Source organism: Schistocerca gregaria, chromosome 6, assembly GCF_023897955.1.
Source record: "Schistocerca gregaria isolate iqSchGreg1 chromosome 6, iqSchGreg1.2, whole genome shotgun sequence".
Lineage (NCBI taxonomy): Eukaryota > Metazoa > Arthropoda > Insecta > Orthoptera > Acrididae > Schistocerca > Schistocerca gregaria.
Window position 1 is genome coordinate 247,372,431 of NC_064925.1, and position 17,550 is coordinate 247,389,980.

At 42.9% G+C, this 17,550-nt stretch overlaps 1 protein-coding gene across 1 annotated transcript in view; it reads right to left on the reverse strand.

Moving 5' to 3' along the window:
* Window positions 1–11,432: 11,432 nt before the first annotated feature.
* The window catches only part of LOC126278566 (adhesion G-protein coupled receptor D1-like), a 159,291-nt gene continuing 153,173 nt past the window's right edge, over window positions 11,433–17,550 (reverse strand). The window contains exon 7 of the mRNA XM_049978767.1: window positions 11,433–17,166. Within this exon, the coding sequence (XP_049834724.1) occupies window positions 15,700–17,166 (1,467 nt within the window). The 3' untranslated portion in view covers window positions 11,433–15,699. The remainder of the gene's footprint in view (window positions 17,167–17,550) is intronic.

The window sequence follows — 17,550 nt, forward strand, 5'->3', positions numbered from 1 at the left end:
GGCTGTCGGGCCCTCTCCGTCTAGTAGGCGCTGCTCATGCTTGGTTGTATACATCTCTGGGAGAGTTAGCGATATCTCTGAACAGTCAAAGGACTGTGTCTTTGATACAATATCCACAGTCAACATCTACCTTCACGAGTTCTGGTAACTGAGGTGATGCAAAACTTTTTTTGATGAGTGTATATAGTGGGGGTGGGGGGATCGTTCATGTTTGTTAGAAACGGAAGTTGTTCTGCAACTGAGATCTGTGGAACAACGTTGGTTACGTATATATGAAATAGCAGTGAAACGATGCAAAATATTAAGCAGATATGGGATGCTCTATTAAACATTTTAGGTAGGGTACTTACGTCTGAAAAGGAAAATTAAGAAGATAGTAGCATGGACCTGTCCTTTGGTGTCGTTCTCCTACAAGTAAAGCTCGAAGCATTGCTTCAGCTGGAGTTTTTGTTGCACCAAGACTTGATCACATCTTCCTCCCTCTTTATGTAAAGCGTTTTGCCTACGTTAGTACAGTAGTTCCTCCGTCATTGACTAATTACCTTTCCTGTTTATATGTTTGCAAACCTGCCTGCTTTTATTTGTTTTGAAGTCGCGTCAGCAAGATATTCAGTCGTTATGTTGGTCTCACTATGGAGCTTTCATAGTAGTCAAAGTATTGCTCAGGTAAATCAAAATGTGAAACTCTATCGGTAGAATTTAGCTGAGCTTGCTGAGATTCATCTTATTTGTTGGGACATTCAAGGCAATATCATCGCTGCTCAAAGGTTTTATAGGGAGCGAGTTCCCATGATATATCACTCACTTAAGGTGCGTGTTTATGGCTATAGATCAGCGATTGTGGGACACGGGTTAATTGCAACAAAGAAGATGGATCTGGAAATCTGACGTCCACACATACGCCATGCTACTCCATTGAGCCATATAGTAGGTCGGTGTGGGCATCATATTAAGAACTCGGTGGGTTTCTTGCAAAGATAAGAGTGAATTTCTCTGAGTGACTCTGATATTCTAGAACGTTTCGGTGTGGTCTCTCTCTTCACTCGTGGTCTTCAGTCTGCTTCATTACGGTTGATTGAGGATAGGTTTGTCGCTGAATTAAGAAACCTATTTTGACATCTTTTGACTTCCACTTACTTTTTATTCAATGACAAGTACTATGAGTAGACCCCCCCTGTGGGTTCGTGGGTTAGAATAGGCCCGTGGAATTCCTGATTGTCGTAAGAGAGCAACTAAATGGAATCTCAACTGTTTCGGCCTTTAATGTGATGCCCCCTGCGGGTAAGGGGGTTAGAATAGGCCCTCGGTATTCCTGCCTGTCGTAAGAGGCGACTAAAAGGAGTCTCAACTGTTTCGGCCTTTAATGTGATAGTTCCCATTAGGGTTTGAACTCCATCTTTCTAAATTCTTCCGAAGGGCGAGCCAATTGGGGAAGGGCGCCTAACATGGTGCACTGTCTCCGTCGTGCGTTGAGACCTTTAGCCGGCTTTCTCGTCGTAGCAATGCTGTCCCGCTCGTTTTCCACCTCCCGGGCGAGGATATGTTCCTGAGTGTGATTACCACTATGCACTGTGCAGTGTTGCTTTTTGCTGCGACGACGACGTTGGACACTTTTGCAGATACCCAGCACGATACCCAGTCCATTGTGGTGGGGCCGCCATGTACTCTGTTGGTTGTAGCACCCTGTCAACACAGGGATCGCTCTGGTGATGTCTGCGCCATTGGCTCCCCGCAGGAGTAGATACTTATCTCCCTGGGGCATTGTGACTCCCACCAATGGCCATCCTGCCAGGTGGCCCTTGCTGAGGCAGGTTGGCGCCTGTGCGGAGGGCCCTTGGTCGGAGTGGGTGGCATCAGGGCAGATGAACCGCAATGAAGCGTGGTACATCATCTCTCGCTGGTGGCCAGACGCCAGCAGTCTGTAAGCGTTCTCAGGCTCAATTTAGTGCTCAGAAATACGATCCGAAAACGTTTCCCTCCCTGGCCACACCATGGGAGGAGCGTAAGTCTCAGGATGGCGGTGACAGTTATTCGCCCCAGTTCATAGTTTGTACGAGAGCTGATGGGGAGTCATTCATGTTTACAAAGCCTCAGATCTTCGTAGAGCATTTAGAGGTCAAGTTTAGGCAGGTTTTGGGCTTGTCCAAAATGCGCTCTGGGTCAAATTTGATAAAAACGGCATCCTCTGCCCAGTGTCGAACGTTACTTGCTTGTTACAAGTTTGGGAATATTAATTTACCATCACATGACATAAGAATCTAAATATGGTCCAGGTTATTATTTTCCATAGGGACCTACTTTTGCAGTCTGATGACGAGCTGCACGCCGACTTAGAGCATCAAGGTGTTGATTTCATCTTGCGCATTCATCGGGGTTCGAGGGATAATCAAGTTGCTAATGGTGCCTTCATCTTGGTCTTCGAGGGTGATACCTTACCGGAGATGGTCAAGGTGTTGGTCTACCGGTGTGATGTCAAGCCATATATCCCTCCCCCGATGCGGCGCTCTAAGTGCTGGCAGTTTTGCTGTACTTCCAGCCTCACATGTCGAGATTATGGACGCCCATCACATCCCAATATTCCTATATTCCATGTGCCCTGCCTACCATCTGTGTCAACTGTGAGGAGCATCATTCACCTTGCTCGCCAGACTGCAGGATCTTACAGAAAAAGCGCAAAATCAAAGAATATAATACCCTGGACCGACTGACCTACAAAAAATGAGGCTAAGAGGAAATTTGAATGACTGCATCCTGTGCGAATGACTGCATCGTGTGCAAATGACTGCCTCATATGACACTGCAACAACAACTGTGTTAGCCCCATCTGTTCTGCGAATTCCAGTCGGATAGCCAAACTGTGCAACATATCTACCTTGGGAGCAACAAGCTCCCCCCTCCCAGTTCGTCTCCACTTCTAAGCTGGAGAAGTGTCCACTTTCTTCAGCTTCTCTCGCTCACAAGGGGTCCCTTGGGTCCCTCCTTACACTGGTTTCCAAAAGTGGGAAGGCTGAGGCCCGACAGTGGCATAAGTGCTCACAACTAGCTGCTCGTATGGCTTTGCGATTCTCCTTGTCCCGGAGTCTGAATCAGTGAAGCCTTCCCAGCCAGTGAAACCCAGGGAGCAGCATGAGAAATCCAAGAGGAAGACCTCCACGGCCAAGGAACTTGCGGTGGCACCCACCCCACCGCAACCTTCGAGCTCTGCGTCTGAGGACGAGGTGGAGATCCTGGAGTCTGCTGAGGACCTCCATTAGTCGGTCCCTCAGAGACAATAAATAGCACTTGCACAGGTGCTCAGTCGGTGGAAGCAGGTGGTCCAATGGCGTAATCTTCTCCCAGTCCCTTCACGCCATTCTCAGCCATTGACAATATCATCCTCCAGTGGAACCGCAGTGGTTGCTTCCACCATCTTGATGAGCTCAGACAGCTTATCAGCCTCCACCCTTTCCTGTGCATTGCTCTTCAAGAAACTTGATTTCCGGCAAAGCGAACCCTCGCCCTCCATGGCTATCAGGGTTATTATAGGAACCAGGCAGTTTATGAAAGGGTATCTGGTGGCGTATGTGTCTACGTCCTTCACTCCCTTCACATCGAGTCTGTCCCTCAACAAACACCTATAGAGGCTGTCGCTGTTTGGTTGTGGACGCCACAAGCTCTTACCGTCTGCTGTCTTTATCTTCCACTGGATGGTGATGTCCCACAGCATGTCCTGGCTGCGCTGATAGCCCAGTTGCCGCCAACTTTCCTGCTACTGTGCAACTTCAACGCCCATAACCCACTTTGGGGAGGGTCAGTGGCAACAGGTCGAGGCACCACCGTTGAGAATATACCTTCCCATTTTGAATGAGGGTGCCTTCACACATTTCAGTGTGGCGCATGGCATGTACTCCGCCATCGACCTTTCGATCTGAAGCCCTCTCCTCTTACCGTCTGTCCAATGGAGTGTGAAATGACGACCTGTGTGGTAATGAACACTTCCCGATATTTCTGTCACTACCACAGCGTCACTCTTCTGGGCGCCCTGGCATATGGGCCATGAATAAGGCTGACTGGGATTTATTCTCCTCTACTGCTGCTATTGCGCCTCTTTCTAATGACGCCATTGATGCGGTGGTTCACTCAGTCACCACCGGCATCGTTACTGCCGCAGAATCTGCCATTCCCTGTTCTTCTGGATCCCTTCGGCGGAGGACTGTGCCTTGGTGGTCGCCTGCGATCGCCGAGGTGATTAAAGATCGCAGGCAGGCGCTCCAGCGTCACAAGCAGCATTCCTCATAAATGCAGGCCCATTGCATCATTCACCAACACAAGCAGGAATGCTGGGAACGGTATGTATCCACCATTGGTCTCCATATCTCTCCATCACAGGTTTGGGCCAAGATTAAGAACCTCTATGGCTATCAGATATCTGTCAGTGTCCCTGGGCTCTCACTGTTTGTGTAGTTTGTACTGACTCTGACATAATCGCAAACCGTTAACGGACCATTTTGCTCTCATTTCTGCTTCTGTGAATTACCCACTGGCCTTCCGGTCCATTAAAGAGCGGTTGAAATGTCGGAGCCTTTCATTCCACACCCGCCATCCTGAATCCTGTTCCATTCAGTGAGTGGGAATTTCACAGTGCCCTAGCCGCTTGTCCTGATACAGCTCCCGGGCCACATCGCATCCACTGTCAGATGCTCAAACACCTCTCAGTGGACTGCCAGCGACGCCTTCTCGACCAATACAACCGAATCTGGGTCGAGGGTGAGTTTCCATCGCAATGGCTGGAAAGTATTGTTAACCCCGTTTTGAAACCTGGCAAGAAGCCATTGGAGATGGACAGCTACCGCCCCATTAACCTCACCAACGTTCTGTGCAAGTTGCTTGAACGCATGGTGAGCTGGCAGTTGAGTTGGGTACTCGAGTCTCAGGGCCTTTTGACTCCGTCTCAGGGTGGGTTCTGTAAAGGCTGCTCTGCCCCCGACAATCTAGTGAAACTGGAGTCAGCCATCCATACGGCCTTTGCCCGCCGTCAGCACCTCGTCGCTGTCTTTTTTGACACGCGGAAGGCGTACGATACGACATGCGCCATCACATCCTCTCTACGCTGCATAGTTGGGGTCTTCGGGGGCCACTGTCGATCTTCATCCGAAATTTTCTGTCGCATCGAACCTTCCGCGTGTAAGTCGTGGCCTCCCATGGTTCCTCCAGAGTTCAGGAGAACGGGATGCCACAGGGATCTGTCCTCAGTGTCTGACTGTTTTTAATTGCAATTAACGGGCTCGCTGCGGCGGTGGGAACGTCTGTCTCAGCGTCTTTGTATGCTGACGACTTCTGCCTTTACTATAGCTCCATTGGCATAGCAGCTGCTGAACGTCAGCTGCAGGGTGCTACCCGCAAGGCGCAGTCTTGGGCTGTAGCGCATGTCTTCCAGGTTTCGGCTGCCAAGACCTGCGTTATCCATTTCTGCTAGCGACGAACAGTTCACCCTGAGCCGCAGCTTTAGCTTGCCGGTGAAGTTCTTGCTGAGGTGGAGACACATCGCTTTTTGTGTGTGGTTTTTTATGCCCACTTGACTTGGCTGCCTCACATTCGGCAGCTTAAGCAGATGTGTTGGAGGCAACTTAATGCTGTGTAATGCTTGAGCCACACCAGCTGGGGCGCCGACCACTCCACCCTCTTAAGTCTCTACCAGTCCCATCTGGATTATGGGAGCCTGGCTTACGGTTCAGCGTCCGCCTCTGCATTGCGGGTACTGGACCCAATCCTACACAGTGGGATCCGAATTGGCACTGGTGATTTCCGGACCACCCCTGTGGACAGCATACTTTTGGAGGCAGGGGTCCCTCCACTGCGGTTACGGCGCCAATGTTTAATGGCCACTAATGCTACGCATGTTTGTAGGTTGCCCGGGCATCCTAATTATCGTCTCCTGTTTCCACTGTGAGTCGTCCATCTCCCAGAACGTAGGCCCTATTCGGGTTGTTCGATCGCGGTCCGTGTCAGAGAACTTTTCTCCATTCTTGGGCTTTTCCCTTCTCCACCTCCTTTCCGTATCTCTCTGCATACACCTCCGTGGTGTGTTGTGTGTCTTGCCCTTGCCTTCGACTTGAGTTGGCACAGGGCCCAAAGGACTCAGTCCTTCCGGAGGCCACACCCACTTGACACACAGCCATTTACTGTGCCATGCGGACCTAACTCTATGTCGCTGCGGGTAGGCTCCCGATGGTGTTCCACATTTTGTTGGCCTGACCACTTTTAACTGTGCTCAGGCAGATGTTTGCGCTGCCTGATACACTCCCTGTCCTTTTAACTGGTGACTCTGCTATGGCAGGCTTAGTTTTGCGTTTTATTTGGGCAGGGGACTTTTATCATTTGCTCTAAGTGTTTATCTTTATTTAGTGTTGAGTCTGGCTTTTGGCGTACGGTTTTAGACTGAGTTTTTAATATGTTTCTCGGTGTTTGGCTTTTCCGTTTTTTTCTCTCTGGTCGGCCAACTACCGTCACACTCTGTGTGATTTTAATTCCTTTTGTCTGGTCTTTGTCTAAGTTTCTCTTGTCCTGTGTCGTCTGTCATCTTTCTGTTGTTCGTTTTTATTCTGTGTGGGTGATTTTAAGTTTTGGAAAAAGGGGCCGATGACCATAGCAGTCTGGTCTCTTTAATCCCACAAACCAACCAACCAACCAGATGATATTATGAACATTTAGGATCAACAGCATGATAACGTCATAACCAAGTCACATCACTAACTGCAGTTTTCTGTAAATGTCGGAGTCTGCCCATCTCATTGGATCATGTGTCCTATTGATAGACCACCTGCACTCTCATTTCCTGCAAAATGATTTACCAGAGTTGTTGGAAAACGTTACCTTAGTTCCCAGAATGAGATTTTCACTCTGCAGCGGAGTGTGCTCTGATATGAAACTTCCTGGCAGATTAATACTGTGTGCCAGACCGAGTCTCGAACTCGAGACCTTTGCCTTTCACGGGCAAGTCCTCTAACCTTAATTGTCTGTGAGAGGATGCAGTTCAAAATCCTCATGTCAGTGTGAAAGTCCACAACCATCTCAGTCCTATATTTTCTCAAAACTGGCTTGGAATAGGAGGTCCTACACACTGGCATTCGAGATCACCCGACAATAACACTCTGAACTATAACGTGTGAGGAACTCTAACATCATTTATTTGTGAGACCTAAGCGGATACGAATATAAACCCACATGACAGAACTGTAGTCACTTGTTATTGGTAACACAGCAGAGATATTTGATAGGGTGCAGCAAAATCCGGTATGTCAATGTTATTTGTGTGCTGAGGTTGAGTCTGAACCGTTTTTGTAAGCAATAAAATTATTTGTTTAACGTTATGGGTAACTTACACAAGGAATACAAGGTTTGTGTCTATACTACTGTAGTATCAATTGTAACAGTGAAGTACAGGGATAGTAAATTCATGTAAAAAATAAATGCAAATAATCTCAGAGGAATAAATTAAATGTTGCCAATGCAATTAGTGTTCTAAATGTAGGTGCAAGTAATCAACGACGTCGATTGTTGAAGATCCTAAAATGTAGGCATTACGAATCACGCAGGAAAAGGCGAAAAGACGTGCATCAGTAATCGGAACCAAAAATTTTGCTGAAGCGACACACCGTACATTACTTCAAGAAAGCAATATCAGAGGACATGTTAAACCTCATGTCTTCTTAATTTACCTTTTCAGACCAAAAGCCCCTGTCTTAATATGCTTAGAGGAATGTCGTCTACACGCTGTCTAATTTGTGCACGCTATAACTGAATCAGTCTGTGGTCCTGAATGATAACTTTGTCTCTGTAAGCCATTGATGGTACACCAGAAATGAAAATAGCAATAATCTGAGATAACTTCGAGTTTATTGTGTTTCATATATTACGTAACTTTTATTATAGACGGATTTCTTAGATACGCCTCAATAACCTTACTTGGTAGGCCTTGGCAGACCGACATACTGTTAAAAAGGCATTATCGGCTAAATATAAAGAGAAAGAAGTGGATAAAGAGGAGAGTCCACCGGCAAAATACCTAGCTTTTCCTCTATTTGTTGGCATCATCCCGTTCAAGATAGCAGGAATCCTTCGAAAATTTCAGACTAAAGTGATTTTCCGCCCATCATCTAAAATTGCTGACCTTTTCGTATCACTGGATGACTTGTTAATGTAGAAGGCTGGACTATACAAAATACCTTGTCAGTTTAGCAGTTCCACCAGTGATGATGGTACCTGCTGCATTCTGCGCTCATAGTGTCACCACGAGCTTAGCGCATGCTTGAAACACACACACAGCGCGCTTACACTGGGTGATTCAAAAGTCTTTCCCTAATTTCAAACGTTCACAAGGCATAAAATGTGACACAGACGAATACTTTTTATTTTGAATTGCCTGTAACATAATCAAATTGTTTTGTACATACACACTTACTGTTACTTTGTTTGTTAAAGGGCGCTGTGATGTAACAACAGCGGAATAGGACACAATTTGCAAACATGTACTCAAACCAGGAGAAAGCCCAACGTGCCCTACATGAAAATTACAGACGGCGCACCATACACAGCCGCCGTATGTTAAAAGCATCAGGATGTGGAATGTGAAGTTTAGCCCTTTATTTGGCAAATGGTGAAAATAAAAACAAAACAAAAATTCAGTGCTTATATTTATTTATTATGCTTAAAGAAACACAATTCAGTCAGTTTTAGAAATTTTTGACAAAAATTATGAAATGTTGCTTACAAGCAACATTGACAGCAGTTGACCACATTTATATATATTATAGAAAAAAAGTGTTTGCCAATAACCTCAAGCAAAAGGTTTCCCGTATGTGAATAATTTAATTTATGAACACATTTATGCATTCCTGCTGTGTAATAGAACTGTTTCATTTTCCCTTCTAGTTCTTCTTGCAATGAAATTTTTGGAAACAGTTCCTCTTTGGAACGAAGCACAATACTAGATTTAATTTTGAATACATGACTGTAGAAAATCGAGATGGACAATAACGACAACTACCTTTGGGACCGTATACAGGCCAATGCTCCACATTATCAAATCGGACATCTTGTGTAACAGTTGGAGCTGTTGGCTTCCTTCTCTTCTTTTGTGGTGGTGTTTCTATTGAGGGACTTCGTACTTTCCTTTTCCCTGAAAACATCAAACCATTGGCAATATCTGCCCTGAATGACTTCAGTGGGGTCTTCTTGTCCAGAGTTTCTTTTCGAAATACCAGTCAGGCATTTACAACACTCAGATCTAGCATAAATCGAAACAATCTCATGTACCAACACCTAGTTTTGATTGGTACTCTGTAGAGCTCTGTCAGTATACCAGCAGGATCAACTCCTCCCATATGCTTGTTGTACTGACGTGCAATACTGGGACAGGGCACATCAATTCTTCCTTTTTCATTGCTTTCCCATCATTTTACTGTTGAGAGTGGTTGGACACCACAAAATGAGCTTGCAAGTGTCACGATTTTATTGTTTTGAATATCCGCCGTAAGCAAAATGTAGTAATGGCACTTGTCCCAACTATGGGCAATGTTGCTCACAGGCAACATAAAAGTTTTATACTATTTACATAATTCAAAACAATATTAGATTGAAATATTTCTGCTGTAAACTCACCTCTGGGTATTTCTTGAAGAAAGTCTGCTAAGATTACTGCCAATTTATTGAAATCCACTCTTTCAGAACCAAAATAAGACACCCCTCTTGCTCACACGAGGAGATCTCTGTAACACATCTGCACAAACTGCCATATCGTCTGGAAAACCTTGAACTATTGCAACAACTGGCATTCGCTGTGTGTAAAGGAACGTTGCCTGGAGGCAACAATGCCAGTAAATGGCACTGGGGAGTGTTTGTTGTCCCATAAGGCCAACGTAAATTTGATGTTGCTTGAGAGTAACAATGCCAAATAAAGGGTTAAGGAAACGTGGAGCGTCTGTAATCTCCCTAGAACAGGCAAGCCTAGCTCTAGTGTGCAGACAATTCAGACAATGAGAGATGTCTTCGCGAGAAGTCCCAAGAAGTCAGACTACAGACCCTCATGGTGAGTTACAGATTCCGAAGTGAACGATATTGCAGCATTATGACGCCATGGTATTCATCCCTCATGAACTGTTGACCAACACGTGGGTGGATCTGGCATATTGCCCGGGTATCTCTCGGGCACTTACAGGAGCACACGTCGAAATTTAGTGTGTGTGTGTGTGTGTGTGTGTGTGTGTGTGTGTGTGTACGCGCGCACAGAAACTTGAATATGCTGCCTGCACTTAAAGATAAAATATACATGTCTATATGTCATATCTCTGGCACATCCGGTATAATGTGAAACAAAGGAAGTCTCATCAGTATTCGATATCTTACATGAGGACGACTGGTAGGTTCCAGTCGAAATATCGTGCAGGGAAGTCAACAGCGACCCGCTGAAAGCCCGAAATTTCTTCTAACATATATATTATTTACGACAATTTTTGTTACGGAGCAAACCTATATCGGGAAACAATAGGTACTATCCCCAGTTCCTTGCATAGGCATCACTTTTTTGCGTTCACACCACAGTGTCCCAGATAGAGCTTCGATTTTATCTCACTAGATACTTTTATTCCTTGAGTAATTCATGGCTTTTTCTGTAGACTTCGGTCTTATCTGGATTATTTTTTGAGCGGAACAGTTGAGGACTTTATCAGTAAAAGTATTGTTTTTCTTTTCTTTCGTCCCATGATGACATCACTCCCATTTATGCCTTTGAGAAGTGTCTTAAAATTATCAATTTTTGACCCACTGACAAGCCTCGATATCTCATGTTTAGTAGATTTTGTTCCCGACTCAGTATAAACATTTAACAAAAGGAACTGCATGTCCTTGTCTGAGAAGCCATTAACTACTGTTTTGTAACACAGTTTTGCTCATTAGACCTTTACACAAAAATATTATATCCGTGGCTGTTTTTGAGCAATTACCTACCTAAACTGAGAAGTTTAAATTAAGAATTAAGTTGAATGATAATGTTACTGACCACAATAAATTTTTACTGGAAGAGTTTTCTTAAAAACTTATATTTAAATCACCAGCAACAATTATTATTTTAACATTACCTGCAGGTCCTCTCTATCGTGTTAAAGCTCTCTGTTGTAAGGAAACATCTACAGCTTTTATTTTTTCTGTTAATAACTTCGTTTACTTGCTGATTAGGTTTCAGTTTGTGGTAAGCAGAATATCGTGGTCCGACATAATTTTTCATTCCTGATGATGGATACTTCCACATGCGATAGTGACCACTTCTGAATACGTATAATGTCAATGCATTTAACTGATGTCTTCTCTTCTGAATTTCATTCATATTATTTTAGTGCATGTAATTCATTTCAGATATAATAACTGTAAGTAGCAACGAAATGTAAGTAGTGCCGAAATTCAACAAAGAGGTAAGACAACTGGCTTTATACAGTTTATTGTTTTACAGTTGCACTGTGTCATAAGTAACATAGTCACATAACACATGAGTCAGTTTAAATTTCTGAAAATATTAAAGCTCACAAACCATTAATAGAAAATATTGTAACATAACAAATGGCAATGTAAATGAATAAATTTGCGTAAATTTAGCACTAACGAACCATCAGTCTCTGGAATGTATGTTATTCTGCTTTGTGAGATCCAAAGGAATTTATTACATCTCGCCCTCATGTTCAACATATACAAATAATTGTAATACATATCTATAAATTTTCGATAATAATTTAGTAAGTAGTAACAATATAAACATAGTTTAGTGGCTACTGCAGCTAGGGTGTAACAACGCTTCCCAGTTTGACGCAGTAACATGAGGACTAACAAGATCCATGTTCTAGATTTACAGAAGTGGCGTATATAATTTTCTAAGTTGTTAATTTTATTTTAGTGTTACTGATAATTGGACTTCTTTATAACCTATGCTTGTAAACATGTCTTCATATTACTTTTGTCAGTACTGTTTCTTTTGGCAGCCCAATGTTGACCATCTTTAACCACATTTAACCCTGTTAAAGGGTGCATTCAAATACTGGACTAGGAAAATCAAAAGCAGTGGATGACATTCAATCTCATGACAAAATTCAATCTGATAGACCGGTATGGTCTATGAAATTAATGATTTCACTAGACTCACAATAAAAACTCTAAACTAACAGTATAGAAGAAGAATCTTTCTTTGAGCTAAAACAGACTGTCTAGCAGACACAATGTGTGGATGAGAAGTTTATTACATATAAAAAATAGAATGTTTGTAATGGTTTTGGGGACTACAAGCCAGAGACTTACAACAGAACAGTGGTAGGGAATAAACACATTAATACTTATGCAGTGATTTTAAACTAAGGAAAATAGTTTTTCTTTATAAGGTATTCCAATTACACCATAGTGAAAATCTATTCTTCTATTGTATGTACATCGGAATATCGGCGCATATTTCAGTTATAGTGAGTATTTGATTCGATAAATTTTTCATCTAATGATGGCCTAGAAACCCGAAATTAAATATAACATTTTTGAAAACATTAGGAAAGTTTTCCCTACTTAATGTTACTTTTTCTTTGCTGTCTTATGATTGATAAAGCTGATAAAAATGACTGTCATTCATTTTTATGTAATAGGCTAGAAGTATATTTTCTTACAATAGTGTTGTAAAAATAATTTCAGTCGTTTCTTTCAGCATATGCTTCAGTGATTACAATACTCTTCATATTAACAGATTTTTTCCATCACTGTTTGAGATAATAATTCATAAAAGGTAAAACAAACTCTTAGCACTCTAAAGTATTTACTGTATTTATTAATCAATTATCAGCTGACAGGGCCACTATCACACAATAATGACTACCATGACCTAGTGCGCAACTTTGCAAAACAGATATAATGGTCTATCCAAAGTTGTCATCATTGACAAAGAGTTTGGCTATTATCTGAAGAATGCTTTTTGAACTTGCCCCCATTTACCAAGAAAAATAAATACTGTAGATATCCACTTACTGTGGATTTTTTTCTGATATATCACCAAGCTAAAATTCTCAGAGTTTTAGTACCTGTCAGTTTCTCCATGCCCAACTTCATAGACCACAGGTTTCGAGACCATGTTAAAATCTCACATTCAGGCATAATCCATTCTGTTCCAGACAATATTATCCTTTTTATTCAAGCCCAACTATGAGTCTGAACTCATAATATCAGATTAACTAAAAGTAATCGGACAGATACGAGATTCAAAAGCCTGCACCATCAAGAGGGACCCACCCAGAGTACCAGGCACCACAGTAGTCGACCATGTTAACTTCCATTACATAATGACTATTGGTATGAAGAGACAGACTACTCTGCATCATACTCATTAAAAGAGGGACATGTCAGAGAGGTGCAAAGCGAACAGCGCTGTGATGAGATTTGACTGCAGAGGATCGGCGAAGTCTCTTCTTAACAGAAATTCATTGGACGCAACGCCTCTCTCTGGCACTTATACAACGGGACCCATCCCTCTGGTATTTCGCTATCATGTGCCAGTATTGCGCCATTCTGGAGAAAACACATGTTAGTGATACACAACCAATAAAAAATTCGCCCAAAATGATGAGTATTTTCGCGATTAAAATACAAAGAAACCTGCTTCTGGCTGCGACCGTAGAACTTTCAAAACGATTTAATAATAGTGATGATATGACCGTCTTTACATATATTGTGTACCCCTAGTATGAAGACTGCCTCTGAAGGTCAGCATGGGTCGCTGTTATGTGGAGGATCCTAGTTCAGTTTCTGGTGCTGGCAGAAATTTTCCCTTGGTGAGAGGACAGGAATGGGGTGCACTCAGCCTAGTGATGCTGGCTGAGGAGCTAGTTGAATGGGAAATAATGACACCAAGGTCTGCTAAACCGACAACGTTTGGGAAAGCGGTGTTCACTCCCCTCCATGTCGCATCCAGATGACGCCATTGGAGGAGGAATAAATGGCAGTCGCTCAGTCCCAACTACCGACCGCTGTGGCCGAGCTGTTCTAGGCACTTCAGTCCAGAACCGTGCTGGTGCTAAGGTCGCAGGTTCGAATCCTGTCTTGGACATGGGTGTGTGTGTTGTCCTTAGGGTAGTTATATATTTGTAGTTCTAAGTCTAGGGAACTAATGATCTCAGATGTTTAGTCCCATAGTGCCTAGAGCCATTTGAACTACCAGTCCCAACTGGTCCCCCTGAGCCAGGAGGATGGTGCTAGTATGAAGAGAGACCTTTCCCCTCAGTATTTTCAAAGGCAATCCATGTAAAAGCTCATCATTGTCCGTCTGCCATTTACTGAGTCCCTATAAAAAGGATGCAAAATCTATAGAATAGTGAAAATATTTCTTATTAGATATCAAAATCACAAAAAGTCTAAAACTAATGCAGCCTTATTTTCGCTTGTTTGGACAAATGTTCTCATAGTACTCTGTGCATGAAATATATTTTAATATTCAACAAGGCTCTCCGAACAAGAGTCACATGAACTACAAACTCTGTTTAGCATTCGCAATGAGGCAGCCTGGCTAATGGAAACAATAACTGCCATGTCCACTCCGAGCATAGCACCATGGAGACAATATGGAAAACGTGAGTCCCCATGACTACGGCATACACAACGAGAACATGCTGGGCAACGATACCGCACTGCCGAAGGAAGCGTGCAGAAAGCAGAAGTAGTTTGCCGTTCATATTTCCTGGATAACACCATCCCATCGCGCTGCACTCCGACCAAGCTATTCACCTGGACTGAGTTCGGAACTCTGTTACGGATTCACTAGCACTGACAAAGACGTTCTGGGAACAGACTGTTCAACTCTTCACTTTAAGTCTACAAGAGCCAATTGTCCCAGTCAATGATTGATAACCTTTTCACGTCCTAACTCAGGGGCTATGCTGCACACTTTCCTCACTCTATTAGTGAATCCTTTGTGTTTATTTGTTACGCAAGTGACTCTAACAGCAAGATGCATCACACATCTGACCTAGAGCAACACAGGTTAAAGAATCTTATTTCTCTGAAGAATGAAGAATGCCCATTTGTATTTTCTTATAATAACGAAGTTCTTTTACTCTCACAGTTTCAGAATTCGTCGTGAATTCTATAACAACCATTTCTCAGTTGTAAAGAGAATTTTGTTTGTAACTCCCACTTAATCGGATAGCTCAGAGACAAACTTCTGAACTATTTGAAAAGACCGCAGTACAAATGATTGATCGTTGGTTCAGTTTTCGCGCCCATACACAATATCGTTCCATACTGATACTCAGCCACCTAATGAAAAGCGCACAGAAAAATTTTCCTTCCTGCTACAAATTTAAGCTAACACCGTGTCTATTGCAGCATCACGTTCAATAAGACACTGTAGAAAATTTAATTGATTGCAGTCTATTATGGACGAGAACATTACGCATTTCTGTCAGCATCGTATTTGGTTCCCAGTATCTATTCATTTTGCGGTGTATTACTTCAATAAGGATGGATAACATCTTGTAGTGTAAAAAACATTATGTGGCTGCAAACATTCACATTTTATCAGCCAACAATGTGCACAATACTTGTGACGTTACCACATTCTCAACATGAAATAACATGGTAACTCAAAACAGTAGACGCGGTTCGATTCCCCATACCAGCAATCCATTCTCATTATCACAGAATACACTACTACAAGCAAGTATGTTTAGTTTCGACGCTGTTCAAGTTGCTTCTGGAAGTGCTATTGCTTTTGGTGGAGTTGTCAGGCTGCGTAACACAGTGCCTAAACAGTGTCCCACAAAGCATCCCACCAATTTTACACTTGAAGTCAAACATTAGAAATATAAATACTCCTTGTAGTCCGTTAAAAATGACGAATATGTACCTAAGAATGTCCAAGTTAAATAATATGGCAATAATTCCCGAAAGCCAAGTGAGGCCCATAATAACGAATAGTTTCAGGTATAAGTAAAACTGAATTTTATCTCTCTTCCCAGTCACATGGCTAATTTGAACGGTTTTGCAGCTGGGCTTTCTCTGAGACATACGGAATTTGTTTTTATCTCCCGCCGTCACAGATCCTCTCTGAGGAGGGTTCGTGGCAAAGTGTCGACTCTCGTCGTTTTTAATCAGTTTGTATACGGTACTACCAAAAAATGCTACATTCATAAGAATTACTGCAAACATTGGTGCGACGAAAAATATCAACAGACCTTCTTGACTACCGAACCAACATGTTCTTAACTGTGCATAATTAGGCCGAAACTGCACTGGTAGAATATCTACATATTCGAAAAACATAGACAAACAAATTGTTAACACTGGTGTGCCCCACGCATAAATAGCATACTTCCAGTGATTGCCTCTTGATCCGTAGGAAAGCGTTTTACCCCCGAATGTTTTCCACACATCAAAGCTCAGAACATTCATCCAGAAGAAGGACGTGAGAAAAAAGTACTGTATAGAAACTGCTATTGCAACGCACACCGGCTCGGAAACAGGTAGCACTGGACTCAGTCCAGTTAGAAAAATCAGTTGGGCAAAGAAAAGGGACAAGGACATGGAGAACAGATTCCTAGCAGGAAGGTTCTGCAATTTTGGAAGCATACAGTAAATTACATTGTGCAGTGCGAGGCATACGACCGACAAAGAAAGGCAAATAATGGTGACGAGGCTATCCTGAACATGGGGGAGGCTAGTGATGGCATTGTAGCAAACTTTGGCGTCTCCAGTCTCAGTGAGTTCGTATTGACCTTCTGGTATCACCTGATGGGAAGTCTTTAGGGCCAACTGGATAGAGTTATTGAGAACGATAAATTCTTCGCTGCGAAGACTTATAACTGCACATGATGTTTTAAGATCTGTTGATCCCAGAGTAGAGTTGGTTCCGTTCGAAATTTTTCCAACGCATATACCATTGTCATAAACTGTATTTTCAGGACAAGAATCAGTTATAGGCTGACATACTTCATGCAGTGGGTCGTAGATATGCGTAGGTGGACGGCAGTTTTTGTCGCCAATACTCCAGTAGAGATTCAGCAATGTGATCAACGATAACTCGGTCTTCTGTCTCCCAATCACGCCGTCATCCGACCAGCAGTTCAGACTTTTCATTTTGGCATGGTTGCACAAAGCGCAGTGCGGATTCTTGTAGATCTGAAACATTTGATTCTATTATATCCTATGGAATAACATCCTGGAATGCAATTAAATGTCGCTTGTGAGACGTTTTTAAATTACAGAAAAAGGCCGTTAGAATTATTAGACACAGCGCTCCACAAACACACTGCAAGCCCTTGTTCATGCAGCTAAACATACTTAGAGTACCATCTTTGTACATATTAAAAAGCACACTGCATATAAGAACACACTTGAGTAGTTTATGTCTAAATTCAGATCTTCATGACTACAATCCACGAATGTGTAAGAATCTGCAAGTAGAAAGAACAAGAAAAACAAAAACTCAAAAACATGTGATCCACTATGGAATAAAGCTTTATAACGCTCTGACATTCTAAATCAGGGGAACAGAAGATGAAG